General features: G+C 36.5%; 1 protein-coding gene across 6 annotated transcripts in view; it reads left to right on the top strand.

Annotated features, from left to right (window-relative positions):
• Ptprz1 (protein tyrosine phosphatase receptor type Z1) overlaps positions 1-19,383 on the top strand; it is a 193,065-nt gene that overhangs the window by 140,838 nt on the left and 32,844 nt on the right. For 2 of the 6 annotated variants that reach the window (XM_008828880.2, XM_008828879.2), the window contains exons 12-13: positions 1,923-2,928; positions 10,104-10,248. In XM_008828880.2, coding sequence (XP_008827102.1) covers positions 1,923-2,928; positions 10,104-10,248 — 1,151 coding nt within the window. Of the gene's footprint in view, positions 1-1,922; positions 5,491-10,103; positions 10,249-19,383 lie in introns of all 6 variants that reach the window. The other 4 variants (XM_008828877.2, XM_008828875.2, XM_008828878.2 and 1 more) reach the window with 3 other exon arrangements.

The following is a 19,383-nucleotide window of genomic DNA, read 5'->3' as shown; positions in this document are numbered from 1 at the left end:
GAGAGAGAGAGAGAGAGAGAGAGAGAGAGAGAGAGAATGAATATGAATGAGTACTGCTTAACTTCTGGTCAGAATAAGCCAAAACCATTATATTATGTGAGTATGGAGGATTTGGTTCTTTCAAATGGAGATGCTAAGAGAAACAGAAAATCAAATAATTACACTAGGATCACATTCTGAGAAACTGCCTTGAAAATGTCCACTTACACTTTAAATAGAAAATGTTTTAAAAACAAAAACAAAAACAATGTGGGGGCACTGACAACCGGTAGACAGTAACAGGGATGACAGAGTATATGGGCTCCAGTGGGGGTGGGGGGTGGGTTGGGGAGGGTGCCATTTGGGATGTGGATATATAGATGAATAAGATTGTTTTGGATGTTCTGCCTGAAATACACACAAAAAAGCAATAAATTTTAAAAAATGAGTTATTAAAACAACAAAAACAACAACAACAAAAAAGCCTGAGCATGGTGGCACAAGCTTTAATCCCAGCACTTGGGAGACAGTGGCAGGTGGATCTCTATGAGTTCAAGGCCAGCCTGGTCTACATAGTGAGTTCCAGGCCAAATTAAGACCACTGGTGCACTGGCTGTTCTTGCGGAAGACCTGGGTTCAAATCTCAGCACCCACATGGTGGCTAACAACTGTCCATAACTCCAGTTCCGGGGGATCTGATGCCCTCTTTTGTCCTCCATGGGCACTGCATGACACAGTGCACTAACACACAGGCATAACACTCATACACATAAAATAAAAATTAATAAAAAATAAATAAATAAAATCAAACACCTTGGTCTTAAATTTCCCCTCAAATGAGTTAAAAGTGGCTTATTCTGAACATATACAATTAAAATTTCTGAGGTTGCTGAGGAGCATGAGGACATAAGTTTGAATCCTTAGCACCTATGTAAATAGCCAGGCATGGCCATGCATGCCTATAATCCTAAAACTGGAGATCACTGGGACTTGTCTACTAGCCTAGCATGAGCTATGGGTTCAGTGTGAAACCCTTTCCCCGAGGATAAGGTAGAAAGAGGTAGAGAAAGACACAGCATACTTCTTTGGCTTTTCATGTACGTGCTTGGTTATTCACACCCACACACACATATACATACAAGTACAAAGACACGCACACAATTCTTACTGTTCAACAATATTGGTCTTTGAAATAAATACTTTCACGGTCATTTCATATTACAAGAAGGCTAATAGTCGGGCTATAGAGATGTCTTGGTAGTTAAGAGCACTTGCTCTTGCCGAGGACTCAGATTTATTTCTTACCACCCACATCCATGTAGCTCACAATTGCCTGTAACTCCAGTTCCAGGGAGATCCAAAGCTGCCTTCTAGCCACCATATGCCCCTGCATATACATGGGGCACATACAGACAAGCAGGCACACATACATACATACATACATACATACATACATACATACACATAAAATAATTTCTTTTAAAAAATGAGAGAGCTAATTGCTATTTGTTGTCGTTTTTGTTTGTTTGTTTGTTTGTTTGTTTGTTTTTTGGCCTGATGAACTGAACAAGAAAATGAATATCATAAAAAACCACTCTCAATATATAAATGAGACCACAATGTGTTCTTTTTAAAGTTGTGGTATTAATTTAGTTCCCTCATTATACAGCATAAAATAAAGGAAGTTAAAATTAAGGTGCTTTCATTAAGTTTAATTACTTTCCCTAGAGAGTATGCAGCAAAAGTTATGAGACAGATGCACATTGAATAAATACAGAGAGGGAGACGGAATGGAATGAACTAGAGGAATGGTATTTAACAAGGATAAGAAGTCATCAAGCTCCTAAAAGTGAAGATTAACAGCATAATGCTGTATAAAATATCAAGATTTCATTTTTTTCTGATTTCCTTATGTTCCATTCAATTTTGTTTGCCTTTTGCAGGAAGAAGAAGAAGAAGAAGGAAAAGACAACGAGGAAAGCACTGTTCTGAATCCTAGTCGAGACAGTGCCACAAACCAGATAAGGAAAAAGGAATCCCAGGTTTCTACCACTACTCACTATAATCGCATAGAGACTAAATACGATGAAGCAGAGACTAATCGATCTCCAACAAGAGGAAGTGAATTCTCTGGAAAGGGTGATGTTCTCAACACATCTCTGAATTCTACTTCCCAACAAGTTGTTGAATTAGATGTAGACAAAGGACTTTCATTGCCTTCTCAGACTGGGACAGAATTGCCAACACTCACTATGGAAGGTACATCAGCTTCTTTAAACGATGGCTCTAAAACTCTCCTTGTATTTCCACAGATGAACTTGTCTGGGACTGCAGAATCTTTAAACATGGTTACTATAACAGAATACCAAGAGCTGTCTACTGACATCAGTGAGGAAGAAAACTTACTGACTAATTTCAGGCTGGATACAGGAGCTGATGATTCTTCGGGTTCCAGCCCTGCAACCTCTACTCTCCCTTTCTTCTCTGATAATATATCCCATGGATATACATCAACTTCGGAAACCCCTGAGGCAATTACACACAACATCTTTAAGCCAGAATCTGCCAGAAATGCTTCAGAAGATTCAGCTTCGTCAGGTTCAGAAGAATCCCTGAAGGATCCTTCTTTCGATGGGAGTGTGTGGTTTCCAAGCTCCACAGATGTGACAACACTATCCGAGGTTGGATCCGGTAGAGAGAGCTTTCTCCAGATTAACTCCACTGACATACAGATTGATGGATCCAGGGAGACAACTGAGTCCTTTTCTGCAGGTGCCATGGTGTCCCAGGGCCCCTCAGTCACAGATATGGAAATGCCACATTATTCTACCTTTGCCTACCTCCCAACTGAAGTAACACCTCACGCTTTCACCCCTTCCTCTGGACCACACCATTTGGCTCCCACCATCAGTGTGCTCCACTCACAGACAACTCAACCGGTATACAATGGTGAGACACCTCTTCAACCTCCCTACAGTAGTGAAGTCTTTCCTCTAGTCATCCCTTTGTTGCTTGACAATCAGACCCTCAACTCTACCCCTGCTGCTTCAAGTAGTGATTCGGCCTTGCATGCTACGCCTGTATTTCCCAGTGTCGATGTGTCATTTGAATCCATCCTGTCTTCCTATGATGGTGCACCTTTGCTTCCATTTTCCTCTGCTTCCTTCAGTAGTGAATTGTTTCGCCATCTGCATACAGTTTCTCAAATCCTTCCACAAGTTTCTTCAGCTGCTGAGAGGGATAAGCTATCCTTGCATGCTTCTCTGCCGGTGGCTGGGGGTGATTTGCTATTAGAACCCAGCCTTGCTCAGTATTCTGATGTGGTGTTGCATCAGACCACTACTCATGCTGCTCCAGAGACATTGGAATTTGCTAGTGAATCTGGTGTCCTTTATAAAACGCTTATGGTTTCTCAAGTTGAAACACCCAGCAGCGATGTTATGATGCATGCATATTCTTCAGGGCCTGAATCTTCTTATGCCTTACCTGATAATGAGGGCTCTCAACATGTCTTCAGTGTTCCTTACAGTTCTGCGATACTTATGCATGAGTCTGTCGATGTATCTGATCAGGGGTCCTTACTTAGTAGTCGTAGCCATATACCAATGCTTAAGTCCTCATTCATAACTCCAACTGTATCATTACTGCAGCCTACTCATGCCCTTTCTGGTGATGGGGAGTGGTCTGGAGCCTCCTCTGATATTGAATTGCTTTTACCTGACACAGATGGGCTGACAGCTCTTAACATTTCTTCACCTGTTTCTGTAGCTGAATTTACATATACAACGTCTGTGTTTGGTGATGATGATAAGGCACTTTCTAAAAGTGAAATATATGGAAATGAGACTGAACTGAAAATTTCTTCTTTCAGTGAGATGGCTTACCGTTCTGAAAGCACAGTCATGCCCAAGATATATGATACTGTAAATAAGTTGAATGCTTCTTTACAAGAAGCCTCTGTTTCCATTTCTAGCATAAATGGTATGTTTCTGGGGTCTCTTGATTATCCTATCACTAAGGCTTTTGATCATGAGATTAGTCAAGTTCCAGAAAATAACTTCCCAGTTCAACCTACACACACTGTATCTCAAGCATTTGGTGACACTTGGCTTAAACCTGTGCTTGGCACACACTCAGAGCCAGCATCCTCCGATCCTGCTTCTGGTGAAGTGTTACCTCCTTCAACACAGCTCTTGTTCTATGAGGCTTCATATCCTCTTAATACTGAAGTATCACTGCAACCTTCCTTTCAGCCTTCTGACGTTGACACCTTGCTTAAAACTGCTCTTCCACTTGTGCCTAGTGGTCCAATATTGGTTGAAACCCCCAAGGTTGAACAAATTAGTTCTACAATATTGCATCTTTTGGCATCAGATTTTGCTCCAAGTGAAAACGTGCTGCACTCTACATCTGTACCGGTTTTTGATGTATCACCTTCTAACACACACTCCTCTTCACTTCAAGGTTTAACAATTTCTTATGCAAGTGAGAAATATTTTGAACAAGATTTGCTTAAAAGTAAGAGTTCCCAGCAAGTGCTACCTTCTTTGTACAGTAATGATGAGTTGCTCCAAACTGCATCTTTGGACATTAGCCAGGCCTTTCCTCCAAAAGGAAAGCATGCATTTGCTACGCCTGTTATCTCAATCGATGAAGCCCCCAATACACCTGTAAATAGGCATGTATATTCTGAGGAAATTTCCATGCTTACTGAAAGTTCTATTGCTGATGAGGTATTTGCTGGCATCCGAACTGTGGTTTCTGATGCACTTGTACCTACTGACCATTTTGTTCCTTTAGGAAATGGGGTCATGACAACTGTTTCTCTCAACAGAGGTGGTTTTGTGACCACAACCACGTTGCCACTTCCTTCTGAAGTTACTTCTATGCCGACTCATACTGCCAGATCTGATGCTGATTTAGTGGGTGGTGGTGAAGATGGTGATGATTATGATGATGATGATTATTATGATGACAGAGATAGTGATAGTTTATCCAGGAGTAAGTGCATGTCATGTTCATCCTATAGAGAATCACAGGAAAAGGTAAAGAATGATTCAGACACCCAGGAAAACAGTCCTGTGGATCACAGCGACACAATTTTACATTCACTATCTGAGACTTCAGAAGAACAAAACAAAGGCATGGGTATAACTACTAAGGACAAAAGTCCTGATCAGTCACCACCAACAAACATGCTAACGCAGAATCACAGTAACGGAAAAGAGAGCAGTGATGTTCAGACTGGTGGTGCTCTCGTTCCTGTCACCTCAGACTCTAAAGCATGGGCTGTTTTGACAAGTGATGAAGAGAGTGGGTCCGGGCAAGGCACCTCAGATAGCCTTAATGATAATGAGACTTCCACAGATTTCAGTTTTCCAGATGTTAATGAAAGAGATGCTGGTGGTTTCCTGGAAGCAAGTGACTCAGGCATAGCTCCTGGATCTCCACAGTCCTCAACACCATCTGTGACTAGAGGACACTCAGAAGTATCCAACAATTCAGAGGCAGGTTAGTCACGATCAAAGGGATAGAATGAGATGTAATGACCTCCTCTCTATGAAAGTAAAATAGAAGAAGCATGGAAAGAAAGAATTCTGGCATACCAGCAGGTCACTTTTTTATCAAAACATCCAACAAATCAATTTATAGCTTTTAAAAATATGAGTTTACTCATTATTTCAAAGAATATTCAACATATTTTGATTCATAATTTAATTCTCTCAAAATATGATATTTGTGTGTTGTTACTAATTCTTATTCTATAGGATTCCTATTGTGTGGGAAGCAATTATGTATGCATAATACATCATTAGTATACTAGTTTTAAAATGAGATCACTGTGTACTATGTTGAGACATTTTAATTTTCACACTTGTGTTCTAAAATAAGCTGTAAACTAATTCTGTTGGATTATAAAATCTCATAGTTATATACTATAAGCACTTCTCCATCCGTGGAATGGAATTAGACAACTCACACATCCACATGAGCTTGGAGAGCTTTTAAAAACAATTCTATTGCTAAGATTTGATAGCTAACAGGAGGCTTTAAAAAGGTTTTAAATTTTAAAAGCCTCCTTATGTTGCCTAAAGAGGGCAGTGTGAACCAACAAAATGCATTTTACTTTCTGCTTGCTATATATGCCTTTCTAAGTTAAATAACAGACATGAATATGCATAGTTTGTGTAGCTATTGTGTGGCAAGATGTAAAAAAGAAATACTAGAGCATTTTCTATAGAGATGCATCTCATTGTTAATGTATTTTATGCAAATTGGATTATTAGCCAGATGTTTCTTACAGCAGATTACTTGCAGCATATATAATACAGATGTGTGCTTTAAATGCCAGTGGAAACAAAACTGCAAGTTCAATTCCACTAAGCATAGGACACACTGGGTGACTTCTCTGAATTGATGGCAAGAATTTTATATTTTGCTGTTATTAAGTGATATGGTATTTTTTTTTTTTTTTGTCTTTTTGAGACAGGGTCTCCTGATATGGTATTTTTTAATTAACAGTGAAAATATCTAAATCTTAGGAAGTAAAGATAAGCTAATGTAATGTGTACCTGTTATGTAGAACTGAATATTCATAATTCATAGTATAAACCAATCTCATTAGAATATATTTTCTCTTTGCTATTTTCATCATTCAAATTAGTTGTATATTCTTCAGTGCAGCAGAAAGTAGAAGTTTATACATTTTGATAGAGATGTTTCTTTTTCCTGTATTCTTACTTGGTGCCTACTTAATCTTGCTTAAATGTATAAACTCCGAAACGAGAGCATGCATAAGTGCACAGGTCCCTGTAATCATCAGTATTATCACATATATGAATTTTTATCTGTTCTCAATTATAGTAGAGTTTCTTTTTCTACTCTCTTAGATTTGTTTTAAAGGGAAATAGTATGAATCCATTTTTCTTTCTTGCTAGATTTATAAGTTATAGAAAGATCATATATATATACATATATAAAATTAAAACCTGGAGTTATTAACAAAAACAAGTTTCTCTTTGGTGTGCTAGCTAGATTTATTTAATTGTTAAGAATACATTCTCAAACTGATGATGAAAAAGTAATGTAAATACAACATCCAACTTCATGAAATAATATAATTAATGAAGTAAATAAGATCAAACCGGATTATGGAAAATTTTTGCCTATTTTTAAAACTATTTCTACAACTTATACAGAGTCTGTCTTAACAGTTACTGAATATTCCATATCCTCTAGCTTAACATTTATGGTGTACTTCTAAAACGTAGAAAATATTACAAAATATTTCTCAAAATAATATAAATAGGGCAAATATTGGTATTTATAAATGAGGAAACAAACTGAAAGATCTTAGGTTTCTTGATCTAGATCATATAAAAAGTCAATATAAAACTAACCCTGGAAATGTATTATCAGTGCCTATATCTTAGAAAGTGCTTACGTGATTGAGGATAATAAAGCATATTTTATGTTTACATTTTCATACCAAAGTTATGCTGTTGTATTATTTCTTTAAAATGATTACCTTAGCTTTCTTTCATTATTTAATTGCATAATTTTTATTTAGATAACTCATATATTACATAGCTATTAAAGCATATATTTTAGTTTCAACTAAAAAAAATCAAGATGATTGTTACTCCTAATAGTATACAAAACAGCTAACTGATTATATGTCCTTTTATGTTGTATGCCATCTTGTACAAAATACCTAAGCTAGGTTTCATTAATATTTGAGTACCATAGAGCTATCACTCTAACTCCTCAATTACAGACCTGAAAAAAAGCATATCTCTCAAAGAACTTGGGGAAATCTATGAAGAATGTGTACACATGCACAGGTGCACGTCTGTGTGTGTGTGTGTGTGTGTGTGTGTGTCTGTGTGTGTGTGTCTGTGTCTGTGTCTGTGTATCTCTCTGTGCATGTGTGTGGTATGTATGAATATATGTATGTATGTATATACAGGTGTGAGATATCTGTTCAGCTGTATACATTCACACCATATGCACATTATAATGAGTCTCTGTGGTTGTTAAAGACCTTTGTAATTCCATAAATTTAACTTATTTTGTACTTACATTGACTTTTTTTTGTTCTTAAATTAAAACATGGATCTGATTCAGACAATTTGATGTGGATTTTTGGTTGGGGGCACAAAACTTGCATTCCTGACAAGTTACAAGTGATGCTGATGCTCCTGCTCTGGAGAATCAGTTCAGGAGTTGCCGAGGTAGCTAACAATATTAACCACCATTTGTAACTGTTAGGTACCAAGGACTTTGTGAAATAGATTATCTCATTTCTTACCCACAGACTCACTTTCCATTTAGGTAATAGTCATTGTAATAGGACAAATATGAAGATTGCTGTGGATAAAGCAAGATGCTATTTTAAGTTTCATAAGGACATTTTCAGTGTACTGACCACCAGATTTTCCACAGAGCATATGGATGGCTTGACAAAATCAAAGCTTTGGCTTTTCTCACAGGAAGATTAACTAGAGTACAAATGTAGATTAGCTTACAATAATTTCACATTTATATAATTTTATGACTTTTAGAATTACCGTTGAATTCCACCGTTTTCTAGAAAATACATCTATAAAAAGATCCTGGGAAATGTGGGTGTCTTCTATATTTCTTTTGTACATTTTTTGTATGAATGGATTCAATTCTTGGTCCTAATTACTATCAGCTCCAGTTACAGAAAGAACCTGTTATGTTAAACCACAAGATCTCCACAATTATATATATATATATTTGCTATAAATGTGTATTTTAATAACTTTAATTTTCCCAGTTTTTATAGTGTATATTGAACATTTGAAATCAAGTTGATTTTTTTCTCTTGTCACTAGTAGTATGACATTTGGCATAAAATGTGAAATGTAGGAAGTGCTGGATGTTTGAAGATTTGATGAGAACCTTCAATTTCTTTCTCTGAGTACTTGTACGGGATAGCAGCCAGTACCAGGTATCTTGATGGAACAGCTCTCATGAGCAGTAGTCTTGACTTTCCACTGAACACCCTTCAAAGCCGAGAGGGAGGATTGATATTGTTTGCCAACATTCATAGTTTTGGAACTCTGATTAACAACCTAAGAGGATAACTCAGTGATTTTTTTTTCAAAGTTATTGTGCAATAAATTACATGATTCAGCATGAAATAGTTGCTCACTGTTTTTTATTTTAAGTTCTTCAAAAAATTTTATTATTTTTTATGTGTATGCATGTATTGCCTGCATGTATGTAAGTGCACCTATGTCATGCAGCACCCATGGAGGACAGAAGAGAACATTGATCCTCTGGAACTGGAGTTAAGGACAGTTGTTAGCTGCCATGTGGATGCTGGGATTCAAATCCAGGTCTTCTGCAAGAACAGCTGGTGTTCTTAACTGTTGAACCATCTCTCCAACCCCTTAAATTCTTTTTAATGATGATTTTTATTGTTTTGTGCATTTCATATAATAGATCTTAATAACTTTTTAAAATTAATCCAAGGAATGTCTCCAGACATTTTTATTATTTATATGTGTTTAAATCATTTCTTAGTTGCATGTGTTTCTTTAATTCACATGAAATAAACAGAATTTTCATTTTTGATAGAAAAAAACAGGAGATAAGAATTTGAAAACAACATTTAGAAACAACCTATATTTAAAAGTTTGCTTGATTGAAAAGTTATCATCAGTTATTCTTAATTATTTATGTAGTTGGAGGGTTAAAAATAATTGCATTAAATTAATTTTAGAATATTAAGATAAGATGATGATTTAGTAAGTAACATTGTGACTTTTATAACCATTTTTAACTGAGTGATATTCTAATGTTAATATTTTAATTTTCCCTTGAGCAAATTTTTTCCAGACAGTGTTAGTCTCTGTCCTTGCTACAACACCCAGCACATGACAATATTTGTTGGTTTTTTGAAAGTGTTACCTCTAGCTTACCTTGCTTTTTAAGTTTCATTTTACTTAAGTTGACTGATAGTCACTCTTTGCGTCACAGAGTCAGAATTTTAAAGGTAAGTAGCAATAGTCAAGGTTGCAGTTAATCAGTTGAGGTGCTGTTACTTTTCTTTCATCTCAAATCTCAACTCTCTCAATTTTCTCCAACTACAGAGGCCAGTAATAGTAGCCATGAGTCTCGTATTGGTCTAGCTGAGGGGCTGGAATCTGAGAAGAAGGCAGTCGTGCCCCTGGTGATCGTGTCAGCCCTGACTTTTATCTGTCTAGTGGTTCTTGTGGGTATCCTTATCTACTGGAGGTAAGTAGAGTAGGAAATTTTCATTAATAAAACCGAGATTTTTGTCCATGGTTTATCTGAAAGATCTTCAAATCTTATTCAGAACCCCCCTTACATTAAAGTTGCCATTAATGTATTTATCTGTGACTAAGGTAATTATGAATATAATAAAAGGGTTGGTGTTCTGCATACATAAAGAATTGATGGGAAATGAAAGAATTTTGACTTTAATGTTTAATAGGTGTTTTGACAGTTGTTCTTTCATATCAATCTAATTAACAGTCAAACAGTATCATAGCATTTAACATAAATAATAAGCTTTTTACAAACTGCTGTAAACACAAAGTTATTATTTAGGAAAGCATAATTTTGATATGAAAAAGTATTTTAATGAGTTTGTAAAAGATGCATATTTGCTGTATATAATATAGTATTGAAAAATGATAGCCTATATCCAAAAGTTAAAACCATGGAACTAAAATATCAATATATGCATAAAATGAAGCTAATGACTGCATTAAGATGCAATGGCTTTTAAAGATTTTTATAATTTGCTATGAAGATAAAATATGGTTTCATGTTCATTAATTATCAATCAAAACCTTTGAAGGATCCAGTTGCCCCAGCATGAGCTCCCAACTTGTACTAAGCAGAACAGACAACTGATTCATAAATTTGCAAGGACACAATACAAGTCAGTAAAACTGTCTCTAGGAAAACAGAAACATTATTATGTAAGAATCCCTGTGTGTAAAGTCAGAAAAGGCACAGCTTAACACTTTACACTTGTTTAAAGGCAAACTGGGTTCAGAAAATCTATAGTTAATTTCTTTTTGTTAAGCAGCATCATTCTATAAGTCCACATCACTACTCTATGTATTATCTCAAAATGTATATTTTCAGCCTATTTACTATTTGCCACATGTCTAGTTAATTACTATATGAACTACTATTAGGGAATATTGAAAAGAATGAATTTTAAATGAGTATCACTGCTTTCAAGGAATTCATGCTTACTAGGAAAAAATTTCTTTGAAAAACTTTTAAAATATTATGAAAATGTATATGCATGGGAGCTGAAATCTAATGCAAAATGATCAGAGAGCACGAGGTCTCAGTAAGCCAGACTAAAATGTAAGGCTGCACCTGCATATGATTTGGGAAGTAAGGATGAAGGACAAGGGCATTCTAGACAGGGTTACATGTGCAGGAGGCCCAGGAGGCTGAATACACTAGATATGCCAAAGTCAGTGAGGAGCTGAGCTTTTGTTACGTATAGATGGATGTTTGGTTCTGATAGAACACTTTCAAGACCAATTGGATTTCATGTGTGACTTCCCTTACAAAACAAATTAGAGTTAAGATTATACAAACACTGCACCTTTCTGTTAAGAGCCCATTTCGTCAATACCAAGTTGCACAGCTGCTTGTCTTCAGTCTATGGTCCAGTGACTCCTGTCTCATTTTATAGAAGATGCCATGCTTAACAGAGTGATCTAACATAGAACACAATCCTTAAATGGTATTCAACCCACGTTTGTTTTGTCTTCTCCCCCTTTCCACTAGACTTGTTGCCTGAACTTTTTCAACACATTTTTATATTCAGTGTGTTCAGATTACTAATGTTGTCTGATCTGATTGTCCCTATAAGAGGAAAATTTTAGAGTAGTAGGAATTTGTTCTAAACAGATTTAAAATAAGATAGGAAATATGACAAATTATATTTCATATGAAATAGTGCTCAAGTAAAATCCAATAAATTATCAGATGATTTATAAAATTGAAATAATGAGAATGTTTCATGCTTTATATTAATAGTTTAAGAATCTCTTCTGAAAATTTAACACACATTGCATTTAATATGATCTAGTATTAAATGGGAAGTTAAAATCTTTGGTGTTTTCATTCTTTGTTAGTAATGAATTATCCCATATCTATTGTGAGAAAAAAAAAAGATAAAATTGTCAAATACATTTTGTTTTTTCACCAATAAGATGTTTCTCTTTTCCTTGCAAACAATATAATATGAACTTTGAATACAAGAAACAGTTTAAAGATGAATATGTCTTTTAATGACTTTTTGTAACCATTTTATCTATTAAATGTTCTGTTAAAAATTGCCACTCTCAGGGCTGGAGGGATGGTTCAGCAGTTAAAAGCACCAGCTGCTCTTGTAGAGGACCCGGGTCTGATTACCAGCACCTAGATAGTGGCTAACAACCATCTGTAACTCCAGTTGCAGGGGATCCGACACCCTCCTCTGACCTCCATGGGCATTGCATGGCACTGGTGCACTTACATACACGCAGGCAACACACTCATACACATAAAATATAAATAATAAAATATTTTTAAACTGCCATTCTCTACTTACCCTTTTCAAAATTCACTAAATGTTGTTAGATACCTGTCTTACAACTGTATGAAATTAACTTACCAGAAAAAAAGTACTTCTTAGATCATTATACACTGGCATAGGGAGTATTCTGCCAAATCACAGTATTGTATTGTCCAAGGCTTGTGTGAATTATTCAAATTCCAGAGTAGATAGATTTGTTAACAATATGATTTCACCATTCAAGATAGAAGTGAAACATTTTAAGTGTTTGTGAAAATCACAATCTGTGGAAAGGTTTAAAATTTTAATGCCAAAATAAACAAATAATAGTTATAGTACTCACAGTCCTTATGAGTTTTTCCAAACTTGTATATTTAACCTTTAAAAAATGACACAGCATTAGTGAGGTAAAGCTAATGGATCATAAAAGCCACCTGTTTAAAGTGGATCATGCAGTGCTTTCTAGTGCTTTTTAGATTTTCCCTAATGAGTAATGGTGCCGAGTTAATTTTCTTGTGCTTATTCAACAGTTATATATCTTTAGAGAAGTATGTAGTCAAATTCTTTTCAGCCTATCTTTATATGGTTATTTGCCTTTAATTTTGTTGTGTGTGTATGTGTATGATGCATTATGTGTGCATGTGTATCTGCATGTGTGTAGGCACATGTGTGGGGGGGGCATATGCAGGTGTGTGTGCATGTGTGTGGAGATCTGAGGTTGGCGGCTTCCCCTGTCACTCTCCCTTATATATTGAGTCAGGATCTCTCAGTGAACCCAAGCTTTGCCAGGTCTGCTTGTCTGGCTGGCCGTTTTGCTTAGGGGTTTCCAAGCCTCTCCCTCCAGGTGTGCTGGGATGACAGACACATCACCATACTTATCTCACTTCTACATAGGCTTTTACGTAGATTCAAACTCCAGTCTTCATACCTGTATGGCAAACACTTCCCCCACTGAGCTGTCTCCACGGCCCTTGTCTCTTATTTTTGAGTTGCAAGTGTTTTTATATATACTACTTAACAGTTCTTTACCATATCTGATTTGCAAAAGGTTTTCCCATTCTGTATATAGGCTTCTTACTTTCAGGATGATATATTTTAAATCTAAAATTTTTATGCAGTCTCTTCATCTATTTTTTGTCACTGCTATGGTCTTAGTATTATCTCCAGAAAGGTAGCATCTTACCTGAAGTCATAAAGATTTATTTGTAAATTCTTTCTGAAAATTTTGCAAAGATGCAGTGTTCACCCTTCATGACTTCAAAGTTGGTTACAAAGCAAGAGTAATCTACAGTCTGGTATTGGCACAAAAAGTAGACAAGTGGTCAATACAGTAGAATAAAGAGCCCAATAAAGTTTAGACAAGGGTCTCAAGCCCTTCTAATGGACCAGAGCCTTTCAACAAACAGCATAAGAGATAATGGATATCCACAAGTTGGAACCTTTTAAACAGGTGAAGGCACTGAGTTCCATTGCCAGGACTCACACAGTGGAGGGAGAGAACCAATTCCCATAAGTGAACTCCACACACATGCCCCCCTAAGTAAATAAACAAACACATAATGTAATTACAAAAGGGGGGGTCATAGACCCAAATGTGGGAGGTAAAACCGTAAAATTTTTGAAGCCATGAAATTCTTAAAAGAAAATCTAATACCTAGAAGATTTTAGGGTTACCTCTTCAGAGAGGGGAATGTTACAGTAGCAAAAAGCCCCATTGAAAGGAAGGAAGGAAGGAAGGAAGGAAGGAAGGAAGGAAGGAAGGAAGGAAGGAAGGAAGGAGGGAAAGAAAGAAAGAGAAAGAAAGAAAGAAGGAAGGAAAAGAATGAAGAAAAAAGAAAGACAGGGAGAAAAATAAGACAAAGTCAGAAAAAAGTGATGGGGAGATAAGGGAGGTGTTGGAGGGGGAGGGAGCGGGCATGGATTTGATCAAAATCCTTATATGCATGTATAGAATTCTCAACAAATTTTTTTTTAAGTTAAAAAAGAAAATAGGCGGGGCATGGTGGTGCACGCAGCCTGGTCTACATAATGAGTTCCAGGACAGCTGGGGCTACAGGGAGACCCTGTCTCAAAAAGACCAAAAAATAAAAGTTAAAAAAATAAAAAGAAAAAAAGAAAATATTTAAACATTTTTCTTATCTAATTTTTAGGAGGAAAAAAATAGCTCCAAAGTGATGTCACCCTCTTTTTGTCTAACTTACCTAACTCAAGATGCTTCCCTGAGCTTTGCAGAAGCATTGAGAGGATACATGTCAGCAGAAAGAGCATATTATAGATGATAAAGCCAACCCCTTTCTCAGTCTTGTTTCTAATTTGCTACATGGCCTTGGCTTTATTACTCACCCACCTATGAATTAGTTTCTTCTGTTTGCGGTTTCGTGGCACCTGTAAGATTGTCTTCAAGTTTAGAGTAAAACTTTCTTTGGGGGGAGGGTCTAGGAATGAATGAAGCTTCAGAGTGTTGCTGAGGATACTGAGAAAGGAATAATAATTACACATTTCCAGCTTTTAATCTAAATACTGTGAAGGAAAGGTGTAAATTAAATAATCAGATTACCGTTGATTGATCGGACCTATGTCTACAAGTTTAAAACAGTCATCACTTTTTTCAACATAGCTGAGTGATAATTAGCAGGAGACACAGTTATCAACACTTAGCACATAGCCGTGAAGACATCCACTGCTTATTTGGAACAGATGGACTATAGAGGCTGAGGCTTGTCATACATTAAATAATATGCCTTGAAATTGTTTTCCAGATGTTTTAAGGTATAATTTACATGAGCCACACCATAAGTTTCTAAGATGCAAAACTGCTTCGATAGGGAAGGCTTTCAAATAATTCTTTTTAAAGAAAGGAAAAGTATACATTTTTTAGAGCTTTTAAAAGAGTTAGAACATAAAAAACTACTAATTTACATTTGCCAAAATGACACATCACCAAAAGTATTGTAGAAAAGATCATTCTATAGATATAGTTGCTTTCACCAGGTGAATTAGTAGTAGAGAATATTAAATCTCTCTTGATCTTAAATTCATATTTCTGTGTCGTTGAAGGTAACTACCAATTACAAATACAGGCTTCCTGATACTCTACTACTTTTTGAGTAGAACTCTCCACAGAAGATCCCTCTGTAAAATGTACCTAAACACTGTACAAATGACCTTCATCTTCACACAAGTTTATGCAATTTTAATTTTTTCTTTACAAGACTTTTGGTATGACTTGTAAGATTATCTTGGGGAAATTAATGACAGGTCACATTATTGGACACTTGTCCTCTAAAACAAATGAAGATTTCATGATGTAGCGAAGCCATCAGAACTAGTTTCTATCCAGTTACTACAATGAGCATAAGCAGCATGAAAAATTACAAGGCCAATGTTTTTATATTCTTTTCAATACTTCCTTCTTCCCACACTCTCAAAGTCATTGGCACATCCTCTGTTCATCTATTTGACCATCTATCCATTCAGTCATCCCCTTTCAAACATTCTGATACTCAAGTTCTTTCCCTAGAGACTGGAGCAGGCAACAGAATCAAGCATACAGCTGAGCGACATACAGCTGGTGAGATTTATTTACTACTAGAAATCCAACTAATTCAGCACGCATTGAGTACTTTTTATATTCTTGGCACTTTACTAAGATTTGGGTTTCTATGAAATCAAAAGACCTAGCCTCATCTTTGAAACAATGAAATAAGGATATGGCATAAACAAGTATATTATACAATAATAATTATCCTAACCACCAACTGAGAAAGGTTCTTAAAATAATATAATGTCAAGGAAATCAAGATCACTTTTGGAATGAGTCATTTTCTAAAGCTTTCTTTGAATAGATAAACATGAGTGAAAGTTTGTTTCAGGTGCAGTGGAAGCAGGAGCTGGAATGTTAGAATCTGCTTAGGAGAGAAGAGGCTATTTCACAAAGAAGATGCCTCTGAGCTGTCTTGATAGGGCAGTGTTTGCTCAACCTATTGATGAGTAAAGCATTTGGGTCCAAAAGAGAGTCATGTTTAAAACAAGGAGGAGTGATTCTAAGTTGTCAGAGACCAAGATAAATTCAAGCATCTGCCATGTATGCAAATTATTGGTTATAAATGTCAAGGAGAAAAGTCAATTAGGGAAAGGACCACAGATCGGTAGGGTTTAGGTACTGAAAAACCTGGATTGCATAGTCTTAAAAGCTATAGAATATGAATTAGAACAAGTGGGTAAATCTATCAAGAAGATAGATTCCAACAGAAAAGAGCACACAGCAGTGCGGCAGGAAGGCCAGCTCCTTCTGTTCCATGTGGTGGTATTTATGAGAGGTTTTAAGTTAGTGGAAATAAGAGAAATGTTTAACAACTAAATATGATTCATAAAAAGTATGCTCCTTGTTACTGAAGATGTCAAACTGGGTCTTAACTAAATTCCAAGGATGTCATTAAAGTGATTCTTGTATTATCTGTGAATTGCAGTATGTCCTATAAGGCATTTCACAACTCTGAGGTGTATTTAAAAAAGAAAAAAAAATCACTTGCTTGAGTAACTATATCTTAGTTACTGAAAAAAGATGTTCCTTCTGTGATCTAGAAATCACGTACAAGTCTAGTGTCTCCAAATCCATGTCAGAACATTCTAACCACAGTTGCACAGACAAGCCAAACTTTTCCTATGATTTCTGCACCAATCTGGATTCAAATTCACACATGTGGACTTTCAGTAGGATAGTTTTTTTGTCATATGCCTGGTTGTTTCCAATTTCCCAGTCCTCGTCTGACCACAGACTCCTTGCTTTCCAGGGCCTCTTGACACTCATCCTCCATCCACTCATCTTCCGGTTCTACCTGCTCTCACTGAAAGGTGTTCTAGTGTTCTCTCAGTGTGATTTTTCAAGGGCTTCCACTCTCACAGCCAAGGACTGTTTTGCTATGTGCACTGTAGCTTTTTGGGATTTTTTTTTCTTGCTCTAGATATTAAAAATACACTATTTTATACCACTATAGTTCATTCCTTGAACAAGTAGCATGGGGTATGTATAACACGACTGCACTGAGAGTTAAAACTGTAGTGATTAAGATAAAATACTTGGTGTGGGTGGACTTACATTCTGATGGAGAAGACCAACTGTAAACATGTAAAAACGAATAAGCAAGTGCCTAAGAAATGGAAGGCTTTAACTCTGGATGGTTCAACACTTTTTGTCTTTAACATATTGCCAAAGCAAAACACATCTAGTAGAATCTGTACTTTGAGTTTTGAATTTCGATCTTCCCCCTGGGCTGGAAGTTCAGTGTTCTTTTGAGCAATGGCAGGGCGTCATAGCTCCCAGTCAGACACACAATCACAGAGGACATAACCAGAACTCTGCCTGACTGTGTTGCTAAGCTATGGAGTGGGGTGGGTTAGGTATGTATAAGATGCATTTTCAGTTCATGATGTTACACTCAACTCAACAGTGAGTTTATCATGACAGTCCCACCCTAGTAGAGAAGGATCTATATTTTTCATAGTGACAGGTGCCACAGAGCAAACAACAGGAGAAGGATAGTGACAGAGATAGTCAGGGGCCCTCAGAAGAAGTCATGGTTGGGACAGTGCAAAGATGATAGGAAGGAGATCTGTGGGCAGAGGAAGCAGGAAGAACCAAGGTGCTGGGCTGACATAGGTGGGACATCTTGACAGAGAAATAGAGGATAGATGAGTTCCTGGAGCCTTCTAGGTGAGGCTTCACAGAAAGCAAAGCGACAAATGTTGGTGGAAGCTAGGACCCTACAGCTCTTGCTAAAATGAATCCTAATTACAGTGGGAGGACATTCAAGAATTGAATCCAAGGGACTCATTTACCAAGACTTAGGTCACTTACAAGCACAGATGTCATGTTAAAGCTTAGTACGATAAACAACTTGTAGCTTGACGCTTTAAAAGGGAAAATTAGGTTATCATGTTCCTTCAAAAAGATATTTCTGATTAACTCCAACAATGCATAAGTAATAATCTAAATAAAAGAACTCCCATCAAACAGTCATTAGCTGGCTTAATTACTTAAATTCTTAAATTAGGGATGCTTTGTATTATTCTCTGGCAGCGGTCGGTTCTTTGCTCTGACCAGGTGTTACTCTTATTGTCTGAATGAAAATAGATGCAGGTGACACTGTAGGTCATAGTTGTCACTGATTCCAAATATATTCATCCTCAAAATGATCATCAACAAGACTAGCATCTGTCAGAAACAAAATCACCCCTGGTTTGAGCTGTATCATTCCTTAGCTGTACTTAAATTCTTCGCTGTTGCATCCTCACACAGTAGAGACCTGCCATCTTTTCTCATCAAAATGATGCCATTTAGGAATTTCATTTCTATATAGACATAATTTGGTGACTTTTGCTAGCAGCTGAATATGCTCCAGAGGATTTTATCACTTAAAAATGTTCAGTGGCCATACCTTTAGGTATTCTTTCTTTTCAACTATTGTCCTGCCCAAGATGGCACGACACTTTAATACACAGCAATGTAGAAGAGCATGTGAGACACTGACATTTCTGTATTGGTGAAGTACTACTCAGTACCAACTGCACCTTCAGATGTACCCTCTGTTTTCTGCAGGCCTGGTATCTGATCTCACTGTTTTGCATCTGATATAGGTAAAAATGGGATAAACTCAGATAACATAAAATTCTTTAGTATCTTCCATTTTGTAGATCAACAACAACTTTTCTGGGCACATATCCATTTCTGTTGTAATCTGGATATTTCCATCATGATTTTCAAGAAACTCAGATGTCATCCTTTTATATATATAGTGAACAGTATAAACATGTCTTTC

Source organism: Nannospalax galili, unplaced genomic scaffold, assembly GCF_000622305.1.
Source record: "Nannospalax galili isolate Female #2095 unplaced genomic scaffold, S.galili_v1.0 scaffold413, whole genome shotgun sequence".
Lineage (NCBI taxonomy): Eukaryota > Metazoa > Chordata > Mammalia > Rodentia > Spalacidae > Nannospalax > Nannospalax galili.
Note: the sequence above shows the minus strand (reverse complement) of the source record. Positions and strands in the feature narration are given on the sequence as shown.